At 40.2% G+C, this 21,137-nt stretch overlaps 1 protein-coding gene across 3 annotated transcripts in view; it reads left to right on the forward strand.

Annotated features, from left to right (window-relative positions):
- The window catches only part of LOC136866081 (FHIP family protein GK23746), a 607,505-nt gene that overhangs the window by 331,274 nt on the left and 255,094 nt on the right, over positions 1-21,137 (forward strand). The window contains exon 10 of one of the 3 annotated variants that reach the window (XM_067142741.2): positions 9,307-10,321. The exons of the other annotated variants lie outside the window; for them this stretch is intronic. Coding sequence (XP_066998842.2) covers positions 9,307-9,365 — 59 coding nt within the window. The 3' untranslated portion in view covers positions 9,366-10,321. Of the gene's footprint in view, positions 1-9,306; positions 10,322-21,137 lie in introns of those variants that run through there. 3 annotated transcript variants of the gene reach the window in all.

Raw genomic sequence — 21,137 nt, forward strand, 5'->3', positions numbered from 1 at the left:
GTCGTGCATTGTTCATCTATGTTGATAGTAGAGGACTATTCACATAACTTTATTGTCACAGGTTGTATAACCACTATGCACGTTTGTCATTGTTAATTTTGTGAAAATGACATACCAAATTCATAAAAAGTAATAGCATTGTTCATATAGCAACCTACAATGGGTAAATCCAAAATGTATTTTACTTATTCACATCCTCCTCCTCTATTTGCAAACCCCACCAGAAAATTGTGAACTTTTTACAAAATTTTATCAGCTTTTAATATGCAGTCTTCAAAGATTCCGTCCATCTGGTTTGCTTCTCTGATGACAGCCCTCTAGGTTTCACGACAGAGATCCCTTCTCTTTAATTGTTCAAAAGTGTGAACTCCCACTGCTTGTTTCACATTATAGAAGGAATAGTAGAAAGGTAATCCAGTAGTTTCTCCTTGCTTTCTGCATCACACTACCTGACCATCGAGGCTGTTACAGCTGGGCTTAAGGGTGTTCATAATGAGAACCCGCATCAGATTCTTGTCCATTGGCCTGTCAGGAGATTCTGATACAGGCTGCTGCCCCTGTCTCACATATGAAACTGATACTCATGCTTAACAAAAAAGTTATCCCTTTTACGCACATTAATGCTGAGTACTGGACTGCCTCTTCCACACTTACACTTTACCAAAGTCCATCTTCACCAGTGCAGTGTCTGTCTCCATGGCTGAATGGTCAGCATAGTGAATTTTGGTTTAGAGGGCGCCGGGATCGATTACTGGCCGAGTCGGAGATTTCAAAATTGAATGGTTAATTTTCTTGGCTCGGGGCCTGGATATTTGTGCTGTTCCCAACATCTCTACAACTCATAAACCTCACATAACACTGTCCTCCCCCACAATTACACGCATTTTATATACACGGCAGATGCTGCCCAACCTTATTGGAGGGTCTGCCTAATAAATGCTGTGCCAGGCTTGCAATAGCCACATGAAATTATTATATACATGTAGTTGCTCCCGGTCTTGAAAGCCAAGAATAACGGCCAAGAGGATTCGCCGTGCTGACCACACGACACATCGTAATCTGCAGGCCTTTGGACTGAGCAGCGGTTGCTTTGTAGGCCAAGGGCCTTCAAGGGCTGTAGTGCCATGGGGATTTGGTTTTTTTACATGCAGTTGCTGTTGAGGTCTTCATTCATAACCCTTAGCTTGGGCCTTACATATCTATAAGCCCTGAAGAGAGGGTGTTCCGGTATTTTAAAGCCCCCAAGATATGGACTGCCTGTTTGTTCATGGGTTTCTTTTCTGGGGTCTCTGAACCAGCCTACTTATGTGTAGGCTCCCTATTTGCCATACAAAGGTATGCGCTCTATAGGTTACAAACTCCCCCATGAAATTAAAAATTGGAAATGATGCCATCTGAAGGGTAATATTTATAAAATGAGTGTCCATCCAGCTTTTTCGTGTGACTCAGAATGCTGGTCTAAAACAAATTGTACAAATAGAAACTCCAGTGCCAGGCTCAATAAAATTCAAAATAATTTTTGTAGATAAATGAGGTAATCCACTTGATCAATACAATATAAAATGTATTTTACCTATTCATATCCTCCTCCTCTATTTGCAAACCCTCCCAGAAAATTGTGAACTTTTTACAAAATTTTATCAGCTTTTATTATCCAGTCTTCAAAGAATCCGTCCGTCTGGTTTGCTTCTCTGATGACAGTCCTCCAGGTTTCATGACAGAGATTTTAATCCTGGTACTAGTTTTGGCCTATTGATATTAGGCCATCATCAGCCATAAAGTCTTAAAATGCTTAAAAAACGAATTAGCCATACATATAACAAAAATAGATAGCATAATACACAGTTTAAAAGAATAGGGGAACATGTTTTTGAATGTATTCCATGCTCCACAAAACAATACCTCATACCCAAGTATATTACCAACTAAATCTTTATTCTTTACTGTTGAAGTATACAAAAGAATATCATCAATGGATTCACATTCATTTTCAGAACACAAAGGAAATGTCCAAGTAGGGATGAAAACAAAGTGATAACAGTCCTCCAGGGTGGATTTTTTTTCACACTTGGAGAGATTCAGTGTGGTGTATGTCCTCCACGAGCATTTATCACAGCTTGGTACCTACATGACATGATCCGTATAAGTCGATGGACTCTTGCAACTCTTGTTGCAGTTCTCTGGCAGTTGCTGAACGACACCACAACGCACACATGGTCAGATATCGGTCATCCTGTGGGGTTGTCATGTGTCCATGACCTTGCCCAACACTCCTTGTGAACTGGCCTGTCTCATTGTAGCGATTCCACAAGCAGTGAATAACTGACGGAGAGACATTGAGATACACAGCAACACGGCAAAAGGTCCATCCTTCCTGGATGAAAGTGACGGCCCTTGCGACTTGAACCTCGTTAAGTTGTCTCATGGGATGTGCTGCTTGATGTACAATGTGCTCAAATGACCGCAGTAGACTGTGTACCTCACAACAACACATGGATGCACCACTATTCACTTTGTTTTTAGGGGTCACCTGACAGTTTAATGCATTTGTCCGCGTTGCCAGGAATGAGTTAGCTGGAAAATTTATAATGTCCAATAATGGACCATTTATATTGGTATTATAAATTTACTCATTCGGGACAAATATTTCAGGTTCCCTATGGGAATCAACATCTATATCATCTAATGGCCAAGCGGGCATCAGTTTTTGGTAATGAGACAAAGTCTCTCATAGTGCATTGGCACTGCCGGTGGCTCCAAGTAGTCTACGCAGTAGCCTCCACGGTATGCACTAGCCATGCGTCTTGGTGGGTGTACTAAGTACCAACTGATGAGCCCAACTTAGCACACGGGGGCAAAACGCTGGCAACCAGGAATGAGTTAGCTGGAAAATTTATAATGTCCAGTAATGGACCATTTATATTGGTATTATTAATTATAAAATTTGATAAAATTCTAAATGATGCTTTCCGTAAATCCCTCGACAGTAAAACTAATCTTGAAGAAATTGAATGAACACCATTTTTAAGATGGTTTGCTCACCTTCAGTCATGGCCAGTGGAGTGTATGACCTATAAAGTGAACAAGCTTGTAAGAGGCCAACTGCCTAGTGGATGACCAAAAAAAGACCTGGACAACACCAGTGCTAATGTGAATAAAGTCCAAGATAGAAGCTACTGGAGGAGAGCGACCTGAAAAGCCAACCCCACCTGAGTAAGAAAAGGTGAAGGAGGAGATTAAGCCTTCCCATAAAGCAGTGATTTCATATTTGTTGACATAATTGAACTTCTTTGCACAAATAATAGTAAATTTACAATTATATGATATTTGTGTATTTACATGGCTGCTGTCCTCAGTTTGAAGAAATTAAAAGGTTTAGAGAAATAATAATTGAAATGCACAGTGTAATATTGCAGGTGTTACAATGCCAGGTATTTTCTCTTTTATTCTTCTGCTGTAGACGTGAAGCACAACATTTTGCAGTCGTATGTCCTTTGGTTTAATTGAAAGAATCTTGACAGGGAAGTATTGGCCATTAAGTCATGATGGCAACTCCCTGGGTGTAATAGACCATAGCTTGACATTGCCTTTCTGTAAGTCATTATCAGTCAGTTCCCCAGCAAGTTTTTGCATGAACTCTTGCAATATCTAGTCTGTTTCTATTTACTACATAGTACTGAATACAGGTGTTGAACATCATCAGTCTATAAAAGAAATTTCATTGCACCTTTGCATAATGTGGAATTTACTAAGATTTTGATCTCCTAGATCCACCCCTCCCATTTCATTTGTGTAACTCACAGCATTAGTGGACACTGCTGTATTTGAACTAGTTTTCCAATTAACCTTTCCAGACAAGGCAAAAGAGAATACATTCTTGTGAGCAGGCACACATCCTTCTTGCCCATCTATTTGATAGCTGTAATAATCCATGGCTTCACCTACTTCCTCATGAACATCGCCAAAGTCTTTTGGCATATTTTTCATATCGATATACACTGTTCCATTCCTGCTTTATACATTCTGTAAAACAAATCAGGTGAACTGATCAACTGTAAAGAAAGTTGCCTTTATTCAGAACATAGCACGCCTATGTCAATAAAACGCTGCTCTTGTACTAACTGGTGTATCGTCAACTTCATCCTTTCTCAAATATAAGCATTACTTGAGTCACAGATTTCTTAGAATTTGACACCAGACTTACTGTACTGAATAAGAATACATCAGGTCAGTTAACTCTTTGCAGTCTAGCATAGACCGTAGTAAGGTTTGACAATTCACTAAAAATCGAGAACGAGCTATGCTCGCATTCTGGCAGCTACATCATGTTTCTTCATGTATTACTTACGAGAGTATTTCAACAGATGGTAGTATTATCTAAGTCAACGAATTTACAATATTATCGACTAGTGTGCATTAGTAGATGTCACTCGATGTGCTCTAAAACCTGGCTTCTCGTGGCAAACAAGTGCTTGATGAAAGTTATGTTTTCAATATTTTATTTAATTGTAATCCCTCATATCTAGAAAAAAAAACCAACAGAATATGTTACTAATATGTAGATATTCTTACGTATTCACGCAAACATGAAACGTGTGGCAATATGTGGTAGACTGTAAAATTAATTCCAATAATAATGAAATGCAAGATGATGTTTCAAATTCATATTTGAATGTCAATAATATTTCCATTTGTTCATAAAATTAAAATTACATACCTTCAATAGCATCTTCACTTTGAGTATCTTTGCTAACATCACCTTCTGGACCACTATCGTCACATAAAAATATATAAATAAAATTTCATAAGAGCTCCCATTTTTGTTATTGTTATTGCTATTATTATTGAACAATTATTATTTTTATACAATTTTCATTATTGTTGTGTTTTTATAATTGCAATGCACATTTTATATTATCAAAATAGGGGAAGTATAACAGTATTTCAGAAAACTGTACTTATTAATCCATCAGACATTTTTTTTTTTCATTCACAAAACATGGTATAATATATAAACTTGCCTTTGCTGGCGGGACCTAGTGTTTACAGTGCACTATGTCTTCTGGTATGGGCTAGAGCAATTTTGTTACTTTCATTGATCTGTCTCAGCTTTATCCTTGGTTTTGACAAAATGAAAGTGACTGAGGTATGAGTGATGCTAGTAATGCCATTCCTTATGCAGCCAGTCCCTGCTATGCATGGTGTGAAAATATTGCTTATAGGGTCGGTTGGTGCATGCATTTCAGTGGGCTTGGCAGACTAATATGTAATAGCAACTTCTAGCTCGGTGAGGAAAGCAACGGGAAACTACCTCACTCTTCATTTCCCTAGTATGCCTCTTCAGTGATGCCTAGGCCATCTATGACAGCTGATGGCGGAGCTGTTGAAGATCCAACCGGCCTTCGGGCTGAGGACTAAACATACATACATACATACAATATATAAACAATTTTAAAATCTCAAGTGACAGCTGACATGAAACAAACAACATTTATAAATTGGTACAGAGATATAACTTCTGTAAATAGTTAAAAATGTCCAATTCACTCTTTCATTTTCCACAGAAAATGCTATACGTCAGTCTGCCATAGCGGAACACTTCTATAGTACAGACCATCATATTCTCTTTGACCGGACAAGGGCCATTGTGTCTGTAAAAGACTTCTATGCTTGATGTGTGAAGGAAGCCATAAGAGATAGAGCTGCGCCCAAATAACTTTAATAGGGAAGATTCCTTCAAGTTATCAAATACATGGAGACCTGAGACCTGTACTCCAGAAATACATGCATAAACCACCATGGCACAGCTTGATGCACTCCAGAAATTGTCAGTAGAGGGCAGTGAGTCAGTAACTTCCTTCTCGACCTCCACAGCACAACACAGCACAGCACAACAATCTCAGAGTCCAGTTAGTAGGAGATTGTGGACAATGTGGTCGTCACTTCGATGTTCTATGCTTACTGTCAGCAGCAGACCATCACGTTCTGTGCCCTATTGAAAGCCAACGAAATTTGGCAAAACGTTCTGCTTATTTTGTTAGACTTGTTAATGAAAAATGGTTTTATTCCAGATATAATATTTAATTTTAATAAACCAACTGAATTATTTTGCCATAACTTGAAAAGTACAAGTAATACCAATTAAAATCATGGTACCTGCACTGGTCATTATTTACATGTCTTAGGGTACTGCACAACTCATATGATATATTTGCTAAGCAACTAATTTTTGGAGTTGATTTTCCCTTTTCTTGCAAAATCAGCTCCACTCTGCAGATGGAATTTCACAGGGCCACTCTGGCTGGTCCTCTCGTAACCACTATGGTCCTTCCCACCATCTGAGTGCTAACAATTTTTCTACCAGGCAGCCTCTTGAAGGAAGATCCACCGAGTTTAGGTGGCCAGGAACATACTTCCACATTTCAAGTCAACTGATGGATTTCTTTAACATGGTATTTGACAAACACAATCCATGTTTCCTCCTTCTGAATCCATGCTAAATCCATTGTAGAATCTGTCCAGAAGTACAACTTGATATCTTGGTAGTTTAGTCCTTCTAGCTCTGAATTACCTAAGGCTGGTTTCACACCAAGGAAGTCTTTACAAGTCAATCCAGTCACATCCCTAGAAGAAAGGACAAGGTGTGGTTAGAATTCAGTTTTCCTTCTGCCTTGGAAATGGAAGGTGAGCTAATTAAATTTATAGTTTCGCTCCAGATAGTTCACCGGGAAAAAAGGAAGGAAAAAAAAAAAAAAAAAAAAAGCAAAATCGCGATTGTGGGTTCATCCAATTTATTTCAGGAGGGATATCTATGGTGTTCTCTCCCATTTGTTTCCCGACTTTGAACAATCCATTCAAATTTTATAATTTTTTCCAAATGAGGTATGAATGTCTTGTGAAGCTTAATGACCTGGTTCGGAAGGAAGTTGTAAAGCAAAATACTAATTACCGAAAGGCTATACAACCAGAGCTTCGGCTAGCAATATTTTTAAGGTAAGTTAACACAAATACTACTTTTAATGCAAATTAGTATTTATTACACCATACAAATTAATTTCAATACAAATTATTTAATTTTATCATAAATATTATAATTACAATGATATTAACATAATTACAATGCACAGTCATTTAAGAAAATTGTATAAAAGAAAAAGAAAATAACTACTAACTGCTGTATTCAAAAAGAAGTGTTTTATTATTCAGGAGGTTGTTGTTGTTGTTGTTGTTGTTGTTGTTGTTGTTGTTGTTCATAATAGTGTTCGGGAAAGAAGGACCATTGCTCTATGTGTTGATCTTGCAAATTGCCAGTTTCTGTGTAAGTACTAGAGGTCAAAGATTGGAATGTTTTGCAGGAAGGTGAAGGATGGACAATTGGCTGGAGTTTGCACAGAAGAAGTTGAGCGATCTCTACTTTAAAACTTGTTCTCATTTAAGTTCAATTGTTTGATTTGTGGCAGCAAATGTTTGACGATAATTTTTCTAATTGTTCTAAATATCACCTGTCTATCTCATCTTCAGTAGTACTTTGCTTCCGTTCTTTCTTCCCCCTTGACGCGGTAGTTTCAGCAGTGGACCTTGAATTTCCTGGTCTGACTTACAGCTGTGGGTTACCTGAGGTATCACAACTGGCATAAATTTCTGTAGGAGTCGCACAGTTATTGCTTGCTACTTGCGAATTTCCAATCGTTGCTGTCTCTTCGCTTTTGCTTTCGTCTCAAACGTTTCCTTTGCTTTTCCTCATTCGAAAGCTCTCATCCAAAAATGACATCACAGAGAAGAATGGCCAACTGACTTGTATCCAGTCTGCCTCAGACCCTGAAATTGCCGTTTTTAGTTAACGTCGCTCTCTCATGAAATTACTTCTTAGGTTTTGCCATTTGTTTTTCGCCTCCACATTTGGAGCAATGATATCAATAATCAATGAAGATAAACATCTATATATATATATAAAAAATAAGAGTTTTGTGTGTACACTGCTCAGAATTCAAAAAGAATGGTATATCTGTATCGGTCGTTTCCAAACTAACAAGGAAATGCACGTTTTCCTTTTCCATAATTTCTGTCTGTATGTATGTATGTATGTATGTATGTATGTATGTACATGCATCGAGCCACTACAATCTAGGCTATAAATCATTTTATTCACGCTGAGCAAAATGGTAGTTTAGGGGAAGGCCTAAAATTTAATTCTCAAATATTTCTGTTATTAGTGATCCTATCGATAAATACTGCATAACGAAAGTTATATAGAATTAAATTTCCAATCATTTGTCTTATACATTTTTATCGTGCCAGCTATGATAACAGAGAGATTCATGAATTTGTATTTTTGTTTCTAAGTCCATATCAATGCCGAGCCACAAGAAAATGGGTGAACAGAATTTTAATGAAAATCAGTATATAGAGTCGGAAAATAAGAAACTACAGTCTAAGCTATAAGCAGTTGTATTCACCCTGGATGGAATGGTAGTTTAGGGGAAGGCGCCTAAAATTTAATTCTTAAATACCTATGTTATAGGTCCTATCGAAAAGTACTACATAATTTATAGAGAATACATTTTTGACCAATTATATTTTATACAATTTTACCATACCGACTATGATAAGAGGGGTATGTGAGAGTCGGAAGAAAACTAAATGTAAAGGCCTACAATATCGAAAGCTCATAAAATTGATCAACAATAACATTACGTTGACCATTGATTGTTGTGAATTTGTGATGGTCTTTGTCTCTAATATTGCCACTCATCTCGGATAGATAGGATTACTTCTGCGTACCGAGTACAACAGGTTGCCTGAATATTGGAGGGAAATAGCAGGGCAGTTAGATAACTTTCTTCTCTAGCATACCATTCCTGTGGTTCATACATTTTCTGATACTGCTGGTACCTAACACTCTGGTTTGTCGCAGTATTCCATTTATTCGATCCCTACTCTGATGCGCTGATTGGATTGATCAGTGTGAACAGTTAACAGAATAATGGCAGAGGTTCACTTCCCAGTCTTCACATGAAAAAAGACGTTTTGTCACTTTTAGGGTAACGTAAAGAGCTATGCAATTTATTACTATCTTACTCACAATGTGTACACTAGCTAACCTAGAATTCTGTATACAATGTAGAATTCCGTAGTGAAGCACGGGTACATCGAGTAGTAAAGTAATAAATTTGAAAATATTTTTCGATTATTTAGTTATTATTTTATTATATTATGTATTGTATTAGTTTCAGTTATCATTTCAGTTGTTTTTTAATATTTTAAAGGCTACTACTAGCTTTATTACTTTATATTTGTTATTTTCAGATATTTGGCAACTGGGGAAATTTACACATCCCTCAGCTACACCTTTTGTGTGGGGGTGAGTACTGTTCATGGCATCGTTTCGGATCTGAATGAAGCAATATGGAACATTCTACAACCAATATGTATGACTGTACCAACGTCTCAGGACTGGCTCAGGATTGCAGAATCATTCAGTGAAATGTGTCAAATTCCTAAATGCATTGACAGCATAGATGTGAAACATTGTGCCATTCAATGTTCTCCATGTGCAGGTTCTCAGTATTTCAATTACAAACATTTTCACTCAATTGTTTTAATGGCCATCGCTGACGCAAAGTGCAACTTTGTAATGATCGATGTTGGAGGTTATGGCTGAAGTAATAACAGCAGCATTTTCAATGAGTCATCTATGGGAAAGACATTTGTACGCAACAAACTACATATCCCTAGTCATCAAGAAATACCTGGAACAAATGTGACAATCCCATTTTATTTAGTTGGTGACGAGGGCTTCCCGCTTCATTCCAATTTAATGAGACCATATGTGAGAAGACAACGGGATTTTTCTAAACGCATATTTAACTGTAGACTTTCCATTGCACGTCGCACTGTTGAATGTGTTTTGGCATACTGGCAAAAAGTTTGGTATTTTCCAGAAACCAATTGCAACGGATGTAGGATTCACCGTGGCATCAATTCAAAGTGCTTGTGTTTTGCATAACTATATTCGACAAAATGAAGGGGATAATGTGTTCGAAAATTTATTTCTTGAAGATATGAAAGAAGTGAACAAGCCTCCTGCTATCCCTCCAACTTCCTATTGAAGAGGTACTTGTGAAGCCATGAAAATCATTGACAAACTATTTCATCTCGCCAGCAGGATCTGTGCCTTGGCAAAATGACTGCATTGGTTGCTAAATTGTATCAGTTTGTTTAATCTACATTTTATTTTTCCAGTTTAAAAATCCTAAAAGCACTGACGTGAATTATAAAAGGTATTGTTAAAAATAATATTTGAAATAAAAGCCATAATTTAAAAAAAAATTTATTTTTTTTACTCACCAGAAGTTTTCAACTGATCTCCTATTTAGTTCCAAATGGCAGCTATCATATCCCTGTTGCGGTGATTTCGGTGCGTCGCATTGTAAAGCTCCTCTCGTTCTCTCGCTAGTTCAATTAGTTTTACACAATCCATTTTTCCAGATTGATGCACAAAACGAAAGAAGGAAAAAATGCTAAGTAACTACACGGCTCAGAATGTGACTCGTGTTGTTAAAGCAATGAGAGTGGATTGGACTGATGCATCAGAATCAAGCCCGGTTTGGTTCCCCTTCCACTTGACGGGTCTGATTTAACCTTGACTTGACTGAGACGTCTGTGTGAGTGAAATATAGCTGTGGTAGCCTAAAACAAAGGGACATTTTCATTTTGGATTTTCTTATTGACGGACTAGACATGACTGGACGTGTTTGGTGTTAAACCAGTCTAATCTAGCTCTCGCTACTGCAGCAATTATCTCCAGTCGAGGAGTGGTGATTGTCTTTAATGCGGCTATTCATGCTCTGGCTCCAAGAAGGTGTCCCTTAATCCCACTGTCAATTTGCAGTCGTGTCATTTATTAATCAATACCCCAGAGGAGTGCGGCACGCTTCGGTAGCCAGCACAATTCCTATCCTTGCCACTAGATGGGGGCTTCATTCATTCCAAATTACTGGAAACAGGCTGTGGATTTTCATAAAGACCACTGAAGTGTAGGCTGATGTATCCTCAGTGATGCACACAAAATACTGTCAACGGATTCGTTTACGATTATTTACAAATTGAATGCACATAACCTTAATCACTGTATCACAAACAGAACACTTCATTCTGAGAACATCAACAAAGCCGCCATTTTAACAACTGCCTATCACTCCAACATGGAGACTGCAATCACTGCATGTCAACTACCAACTTTACTAAGCCAATTCACATAGTTCAGGCACTCGTTAACACAACGCACGTCTGGTCAAAACAACTCCTGTTAACCCATAACTCTACTAAACAATAACTCATCTCTACCACTAAGACCACCTCTTTATATACGTGCCTGGCCAGGCTTCTAGAAAGATACATTTTCTCATAAATTCTAGAGTGTGTAAGGCCCAGATATAATGTATAGAATATTCTACTGAGTTCGTGTCTACCCAGTACCATTCTGGATGTTACAGTGTGTTTCACAATTCTGTAGTGGATTACAAATCATTAATACAGGTAATAATAAATTGTATATACAGATTCTTACATTAACTAAACTCATATAAATATCTATATAAAACAAATGTTTCATGACATAACCTCACAAATGATGCGATCGTAAACTAATAACGATACTAATAAGTGGATGTACATCACAAGGCATAATAATAATCATAATCGTAAAATAATAATAATAATAATAATAATAATAATAATAATAATAATTCGAGCTCGATACTTGCATTATTTACCCATGGGTGAGAGAATATTGTTTTCAAGTGATATCAATTTATCACACTAGCGTCAGTATCCCCCTATAACTTGAAACAATTTTTACAGTCTGTCACACTCATTGAGTTTGCTTTGGACGTAGATTGTATCTTCTTTCTTCCTCGATGTCGCTGGATGTGCTCTACTCCTCTTGATCAGCTTGTGCCGTGTCAGGGGTCGGGGTTGCCTCGCCGCCAGCCTCTTCATAATACCAATATAAATGGTCCGTTATTGGACATTATAAATTTTCCAGCTAACTCATTCCTGGTTGCCAGTGTTTCGCCCTCATGTGATAGGCTGGGCTCTTCAGTTGGTACCTAGCACACCTACCAAGACGCTGGCTAGTGCATACCGTGGAGGCCACTGCGTAGGCTAATTGTAGCTACCGGCAGTGCCAATGCTGGATGGTTGCGTCGCAGTACTTGTTGGCCTGGTAGGAAGATCTGGGTCTCTTTGACATCCAGAGCCTTCGCCTGAGTAAGGGATCTCTTCTTGGACAAAGCTTGCTTCTCCTTGATGTTCTGCTGCTGCCACTCTGCCAGCGAAACAGCTGCATCATCTTGACCAGGAGTGGGTGTTGGACGAATCTCCCAATCCCCGGTGCCGTACAGCTGTCGACCAAGGATCAGCTCCACTGGGGAATAGCCGGTGACACGGTTGATGTGTCGTTACAGGGCAAAGAGTGACTGCGGTATCTGACGGTCCCACAGTCGATGTTCTTTGTCTATTAGGTGTACCTGTAACATCCTTTTCAGCTCCTGGTTTCGTCATTCTGGTGGATTGGCCCTTGGGTTGTACGTAGGGGTGGTCCAGTGCTCCACACCCCATTCTGTCATCATTTGCTGCCACTTCCTCGATGTGAACTGACTCCCGTTGTCTGACAGAATGCACCGTGGATAACCATAGCAGCTGAATACTTCATCTTGTAACAGGCTGGTAATGATGCGCCCCGTCGTGGCGTCGGGTATCAGAAAGGCCTCGATACATCTTGTGAAGAGGTCGGTGGTTACTAGGAGTCCTGTTTTGCCCCGTGGTGTTCTAGAGTAAGGACCTGTCAAGTCCAGGGCTATGACCTCCCACGTGCGTTGTGGCCTTCTTCCTCATTGGCTGGAATCTGCCTTCCTGTTGCTCGCCTTGGTGCAGGCACAGGTGTTGCACCCATTCACATTGTCCAGGATGTCTTTCCGCATGTTGACCCAGAAGAATCTTCGTCGGATAGACTGATACGTCTCCTGGGTGTCCGGCTTCAGTGCTGTCGTGGAGCTTCTCGAGGATGTCCGTCGTGTGCTGTCTGGGGGTCACCACTACTGTAATAAACGTGTCGGAGAGGTGTGACCTGTACTTCAAGAGTCCTCCGTCACCCCGGAAGTTCTTGTAGCACATCTTGAATTCCCTCGGGATGAGTCTACTTTTGGTGTTCTGTCTCCTAATCCACTGTGTCATGGTCCTACAGGGCTTGTCTTGTTCCTGCCACTGTTCGATTACTCCCAGATGAAGTTCATTCTTGATCGTCATGAGGACAGATTCCTTAGGCTCACTCTGGTGTCTTCGTGAGAACTCCCTCTCGACAATGGTGCTCCTAGCTTCAGGTTCTATCGCCGGGTGCCTAGAAAAGCTGTCTGCTCCTATGTTCATCGGTCCTGGGACGTGACACACATCAAAATCAAATTCGGTGATTAATAGAGCCCATCGCATCAATTTAGATTTTGAGCCAGAGACCGAGTGTTACCATTTGAGAGCGGCGTTATCGGTGTAGAGCTGGAACTTCCTTCCCTCCAAGTAGCCTCTGAATTTGCCCATGGCCCACACCACGGTTAAGGCTTCATTCTCGGCAGTGGAATTGCATTGTTCGGTGGGAGATAGCTTCCTGCTGGCATACTCAATGATGTACCTTCTGCTGTCACTCCTCTCCTGGAATAACACTGCTCCTAAGCTGGAGTCACTGGCACCCGTCTGCAGGCACATCTTCTGTTGAGGGTTGGGATGGGCTAGACCGGGAGCGTTGCATATCGCAGCCTTAATGCCTTGGAATGCTGCCTCTTCCTTGCTGGTCCTTCGGAACGGGCAGTTGTTACCGAATAGATCAGTGAGTGGTATTGCCTTATCTTCAAAGTGTGGTGTGAAACTGCCATACCATTCACACAAGCCAAGGAACCAACTTACCTGTCGCCTGGTCCACGGGTGTTCAGCTTCTTCCATAGCTTGGTTCTTCTCCGGTTGCCTTTCTAAGCCTTCAGATGTTAGGATATGGCCAAGATATTCTATGCAGAACTTGGCGAAGTGGTTTTTCTCCAGTTGGTAAGTCAGTCCATGAATCTTCAGTCGTTCCAGTACTTTCCTCAGATGCACAAGGTGTTCTTGAAAATTCTTGCTGCGAATTAAAATGTCGTCGGGTACACTTGGCAAAAATCTCCAACATATCCTGATAATACCTTATCCATCAGTCGCATGAAGGTGGCAGGAGCATTCTTCAATCCAAAAGGCATTACTGCAAATTGGTACAATCCTCTCGATGTCGTGAAGGCGGTCAGTGGTCTAGAACTTTCCTCGACCTCCACTTGCCAATATCCGGAGTTGAGATCCAGCGTGCTGAAAATCCTAGACCCACTTACTTCTTTCAGCGAGTCTTTCAGGTCAGGCATGGGGTAGGCATCACTAACGGTCTTCTCGTTCAACCAACGGAAGTCCACACACAGTCGATACTCCCCATTCTTCTTCCTCAGTAGGACGATATGTGAAGCCCAGTTGGATGTAGAGGGTTCGTGATACCTTGCCCTTCCATCTCTTGAATCTTCTGGATGACAAAATTGCGCTTATCCAGGTTGATTGGATATGAACGTTGGTTGATGGGTGAGGAAGCGCTGCATTCAATGGTGTGCGTTACCATGGTAGTCCATCCTGTTTTATTGGTGATGACATCCTGAAAGTCCTTCAAGGTGTGTCTCAGCTCCTCTTCTTCACGCGGACGAAGATGCGTTAACTGGATATCTCCAAGGTCTACGTCGACTTCTGTATCCTTGCGAGTCCGGAGATTTCCATGGTGCCAGGCGACTCTCAGATGTCTGTCTTTTCCCCAAAAAGTCTAGGATCACCTTGTATTCCACCAGAAAGTCATGACGTAATATGATGTCAGGTGTCAGGTTCTGAATCACTGCAATGTCAATTACAATAGGCATACTCATACATTTAGCAGTTAGGTTAGTCTGTCCTTGGATGGAATTGGTTACCCCGTCCATTGCTCCCACTACCCTTCCAAGATGGTGAGACTTCATAGGTGGTAGTAATCTGACAACAGTCCCGTTGACAAAAGAATGGCTTGCTTGGCTGTCGAGTATGGCTGAAAAATTCTCGTTGCCAAACCTTAAGATGATAGCTGGGTGGGGTTGGCCTTTTCTACTCACAATCTGACCAATCCCTCTCCTACTTGACCAGGGTTGCTCGTCTGTCAAGTCTTGAGGCGCATTCCTGATCTCGGCCCCATCGCCCATTAATCCAGAATGGGTTGGACCTAGGTTGTCCGACGTCAGGGTTGGACACTTGTTCTTCAGGTGTCCCACTCTTCCACACTGGTAGCACTTCCTAACTGTGCTGGTCTCTTCCGCAGCTTTGCTCTTGTGTTTCTCCTCCAGCTGGGCGATGATTCTGCGTAGATCATCAAAGGATCTCGGTTGTGATACCCTCACTATGGGTCGAATCTTATCGTGGAGTAGCTCTGTGATGTCTGGGAAGATCTCGTTTTTGCTTCCTTCCGGGTGCAGACGCTTGAAGAGTTGGTACTTCTGTAGGATGAAGGTGCTAGCTCTCATGTCAGTGGGTTGTGCCTCAGTCAGTAGCTTCCTTTTCACGGAGCTCTTCACCTCTTCGGGACTAAACCTAGCGAGGAATTCCCTCTTTAAGCCCGTCCAGTTTAAATTTAGACCCTTCAAGTTATTCCACAATGTAGCGGCAGCTCATTTAATTGCTGTGTGAGGAGTTGCACGAAGATGTCCTCTGGTGGATCAGGTCTTCTTAACAGACTGACTGATTCCTCGATGAAGCTAGTCGGGTTCTCTTCCAGTCGTGCGTGGAATTCTGGAAGGCTCTCTATAATCACCTTCGGGTCTAGGTGTCCTATATTGCTGGTTAGGTTTGAGGAGGTTAGAGATGTGGCGGTACGTCCCGTTTGAGTTAATCTGTTTTCTAGTGTGTGAAGGATGCTTTACTTTATATTCTGCACATCTCTCCTGATGGTAGAAATCTGGTTTCCTAACCTTCCTTCAACAGCAGAAATACAGCTCCCGAAATTTCCCTCGACGGCAGAGATACGGCTTTCGAAATTTTCCTCAACGATAGAAATTCTTCCCTCAACCTGGTGCTTTATGCTGGAAACCTGGATTTCTGCCTCCTCCTTGATATTCAAGATATCCCCTTCCAGCTGGTTTACTCTACTATCAATCTGGTCAACCTGTCTCAGTTTTGACCTGATGTCCGATATCTGCTGCGTTAATCAATTGGTAACATCACTAATTTGCGATGAAATTTTGTCATTTAGGTTGAAATTTTCGATTCTAGGCTCTGTTCAACTTTGTAAACCTGTGTATACACTTGTGATATTTGTCCAGTTAAAACTGAGTTAGTTTAAGAAATTTTGTCATTTACTTCTGAAATTTGATCTACGATCTGTTTTGTTAGGCTGGAATTGACGTCTGAAATTTTGTCGTTTAGTGCTTGCATCATGGTCATTAACTTAGAACATATTTTATGGATATTTACCTCTTCTTCTGTCTCGGAAACTTTGTTGACTTCGATGAAAACTTTTCGGGATCTTCTCCTTTTTCCACGAGATCTTCCGGTAGCCGTGCTTTTAGCGATTTCTTCTTCCCGTTCGTCGGGAGATTCCTCTTGGTAAGTTCATCTTTGAGCTATTTCAGCTACATATTCTCTAGTATCACTTGCATTTTGATCTACTACACTCGTATTCACTCATAAATTCTTATGTCCTGTTCCAAGGTTGCCAATGATGTATCCACAATGACACACACAAAATGCTGTCAACTTGTGTACATGGATTTATTTACAATAATTTACAAATTGAATGCACATAACCTTTATTGCTGTCTCACAAACAAAACACTTCACTCTGAGAACATCAACAAAGCTGCCATTTTAACAACTGCCTATCACTTCAACATGGAGACTGCAACCACTGCATGTTAACTACCAACTTTACTAAACCAATTCACATACTTCAAACACTTGTTAGCACGATACACGCCTGGTCAGAACAACTCCTGTTAACCCATGACTCTACTAAACAATAACTCGTCTCTACCACCAAGACCTCCTTTTTATATATGTGCCATGCCAGCCTTCTAGAAAGATATAGTTTCTCGTAAATTCTAGAGTGTTTAAGGCCCAGATATAATGTATAGAATATTCTGCCTAGTTCGCGTCTACCTAGTACCATTCTGGGTGTTATAGTGCATTTCACAATTCTGTAGTGGATTACAAATCATTAATACAGGTAATAATAAATTATATACAGGTTCTTACGTTAACTAAACTCATATAAATTATCTATATACAACAAATGTTTCACCGAGCTTGAGAGCTGCAGTCACTTAAGTGCGGCCAGTATCCAGTATTCGGGAGATAGTAAGTTCGAACCCCACTGTCGGCAGCCCTGAAAATGGTTTTCCATGGTTTCCCATTTTCACACCAGGCAAATGCTGGGGCAGTACCTTAATTAAGGCCATGGCCGCTTCCTTCCCATTCCTAGCCCTTCCCTGTCCCATCGTCGCCATAAGACCTATCTGTGTCGGTGCGACATAAAGCAAAAAAAAAAAAAAAAACACAACCAAATGTTTCATAACATAACCTCACAAATAATGCAATTGTATACTAATAATGATAGGCTACTAATAAGTGGATGTACAGCACAAGGAATAATAATAATAATAATAATAATAATTTGAGCTCGATGCTTGCATTATTTACTCATGGGTGAGAGAATATTGTTTTCAGTTTATATCAGTTTATCACACTTGCGTCAAGGCCTATGTACTAGCACTGGAAAAATTATGCAGACTGACATCCATGTTATAGAGTAATGAAACCAATGTGGAATTCTCATCTCTTACAGGAGAAAGAGGCTTAAATACAGTATCAGGTTACAAATTGATCCTTAATATCAGTGCTGACCTCTTCATCCCAAGATATACCAAACCATATCTTTTGCAATAACAGTTTAGGATTAAGCAGTACTGGACTAGCTATGCCAGTCAGATCAAATACCTTTCATGCAATTGATAGAACGGATCTTTTTGTAATCTCACCCAATTCAAAATTCTGTAACTTTGTACTGTAAGTTGTCAGATTCCAAATCCCATTGTAAACCTAGCACTGCTGATTGCCCTGCAAGAGTGAAAGGATCATTGTTGGGTTGCCATCCTCTTAGGTTGAACTTCATTATATCCTTCATTACATCATGGGCTTCATCGATTAATTCTTTCAGTTCTGATTCAGTATCAACACAGGTTACAACATTGTCAAGATGGAAGCTCTGTTTAAGTCTTGATGTCTGTTTTTACTACATTGATCATTTCTATTGCCTTGTCCAAATGATAACCTAGATCTGCTCCTAAAATGAAAGGGCTATATTTTAATCCAAATACCAACCTCTGATGTCAAAATATCTTGATATCCTTCCTGTCATTTGGATTACACCAGAAGAACCTAAGAAAATCCCTATCTTCTTGACACTTATTTGTAGAAAAGCCTTTTGTACATCAACTATCACTCCAAACTCCTTTTTTCAAAAAAATCTCAATCTTCTTGACTCTTATTTGTAGAAAAACCTTTTCTACATCAACTATCACCCCAAACTCCCTTCCCAAAATTTGAGTGACAGGGAAGGAATCTGTTCACTCAGATTATGTTCACACTCTGAACAATGATTGAGAGAAGGGGAACTTCTCTCTATCCCTGAAGCATCAAATACAGGGCAAACTCTGGTAGTGCTATTCTCCTTAATAACTTCTCAATGTAGTAGGTAGTGTTCTTTGACTGGTACTTCTTCAGTTATTCCCAATTCTTCCCACTCAGCTAGAACTGTCTCATAAGAATCGAGAGGATTTTAAGATGGAAGCTTTCTGGTGGTAGATTCTAGCCTTTTGAATGCTAACTTCCTGTTGCTAGGAACAGGCAAGTTATCTTCTTTCCATAGTAATGAAACTTTGTAATGTCCCTCATCATTTATAGTAATACCTCTTGCAAAATCATCTCTAATATGAAGCCTTCTTTTTATCTTTGGATGAGTCTGTGATTAATGGCATCAAGGCTCCAGAGGCCATTGGTCTCCTTATCACTAGAACGGCTGAGAATCTATATTCCTAAACCAGTGGTAAGAGATTATTTTGACCCTTCATAATAAATGCTTGAAAACTTTCAAATTAGAACCCGGTGAGAGATGAATTATTTTCTACTGTGTTTCCACAAATTTATTTTATACACAAAGATCTGACATTAGTCAATGGACCTTTTATATTATTGAAAGACACATTAATTATCACAAACAATTCCATCATGCTTCTCTCTAAAGAGTTCTCACAAAATTAACCAATTGAACACCTCTCGTTAGTAAGTCGTCCACATTGCAACAATTATATACATTTTCAGGAATACTTGAGGAACATTAAAAACAACCTAAATGCATTTTGCACACAAAACTTCTACTTTTCATTTGTATTTTCCCCACACTTCTTTGAGTCACTTGCTGCGGGCATCACTAGACTCGTTGCTTTTATACAGACCAACTTGGCATTTCTGGCTTTTAGGTGAACGTGGTCCTACGGTCCTGCAGTTCTTGCCAGCTGGAGGATGGACTTTTTTCGCTTTATCTTCCTACTCATTACTTGCTTGTAAATGACTCAATCATTAATAGCTGTTAGGTATAGGATATTGTAAAGGACATGCATTGGGCACATCCTACATGCAGCCATGGTAATATATTTACGACCGAACTCGATAGCTGCAGTTGCTTAAGTGCGGCCAGTATCCAGTAATCGGGAAATAGTGGGTTCGAGTCCCACTGTCGGCAGCCCTGAAGATGGTTTTCCGTGGTTTCCCATTTTCACACCAGGCAAATGCCGGGGCTGTACTTTAATTAAGGCCACGGCCGCTTCCTTCCAATTCCTAGGCCTTTCCTATCCCATCGTCGCCATAAGACCTATCTGTGTCGGTGCAACGTAAAGCAAATAGCAAAAAAAAAAAAATAATAATAATTAAAAAATATATATATATACATTTACGAGACATTTGGTCAATCACATCTACCCCATGTTTCATGTCATTGTAGAAAGTTACAGTTTCTGGCCTCTTCTTTCAGTTTGTGTTCATTGTTACTTGAGTGTGCCATGTACTAAGGACGTTCATGTTCTTCCCTTGGTACACTGTCAAGGGGTACTGTGTGTTCCCAGTTTGTTGATAGATAGTTGTACAGTATAATTCAGGCTTGGAATTCTTCACCACAGTTCAGATTCCACGAGCCTACTAAGCTGGCGTAGCAGGGGGAGAGGTGATACTTCCCACGTGACGCGTTCCAGGTGGCGGATAGGGGGGTCCTAACTGGCTTGCCGGCGGACTTGAGGGGGGGAAAAAAAATCTTGCGGACCAAACACACAACCCCCTGTGGGTGGGGGACGCAGACAAAGCATACACCCACGGTATCCCCTGCCTGTCGTACGAGGCGACTAAAAGGGGTGACCAAGGGATGATTGTATTAGAACCATGAAACTGCTTGTGATTAGTACTACCACGCGGGGAACACCATGAGTCGCTTTTACTTGCGCGTAGTACCACTATGTTAGGTACAAAATAAGTTTGTGATTAGTAGCAACAGTGTGTGTTGCCAGCTTTTACAGTACCTGTCATTAGTACCTGTTCAGGAGCGATACCATAGTTTTGGCTTGCCTATGATTAGTACCCACTGTATGAGGAACACCATGGGATATTGCGAGTCCCCGTGGTTAGTACACGTATGTGATGAACACCATAGGTCTATATTACATGTGCTAATTTCATTGCCTGTTAGTAGTACCATAATGTGTGGAATACCGCGAGTCTACGCTACTTTTGATCAGTACCGCAACATGATAAATGCCATGGTTCTACTATCCTAGTGATAAGTACCATAATGAGGGGCCGATGACTTGGATTTTGGACTCCTTTAGATTACAAGCATCATCAATTCAGTATTATGCTATAGAAGCAGTCCCTTAGTCAGTAATACTATTGTTTATGATAGTGTCTGGGAAACTGGGGCATTGCAGGTCGGAACCACTGATTGTTTTAAATTCATATCCATC

The sequence above is a fragment of the Anabrus simplex genome, chromosome 3 (assembly GCF_040414725.1).
Source record: "Anabrus simplex isolate iqAnaSimp1 chromosome 3, ASM4041472v1, whole genome shotgun sequence".
Classification (NCBI taxonomy): Eukaryota; Metazoa; Arthropoda; class Insecta; order Orthoptera; family Tettigoniidae; genus Anabrus; species Anabrus simplex.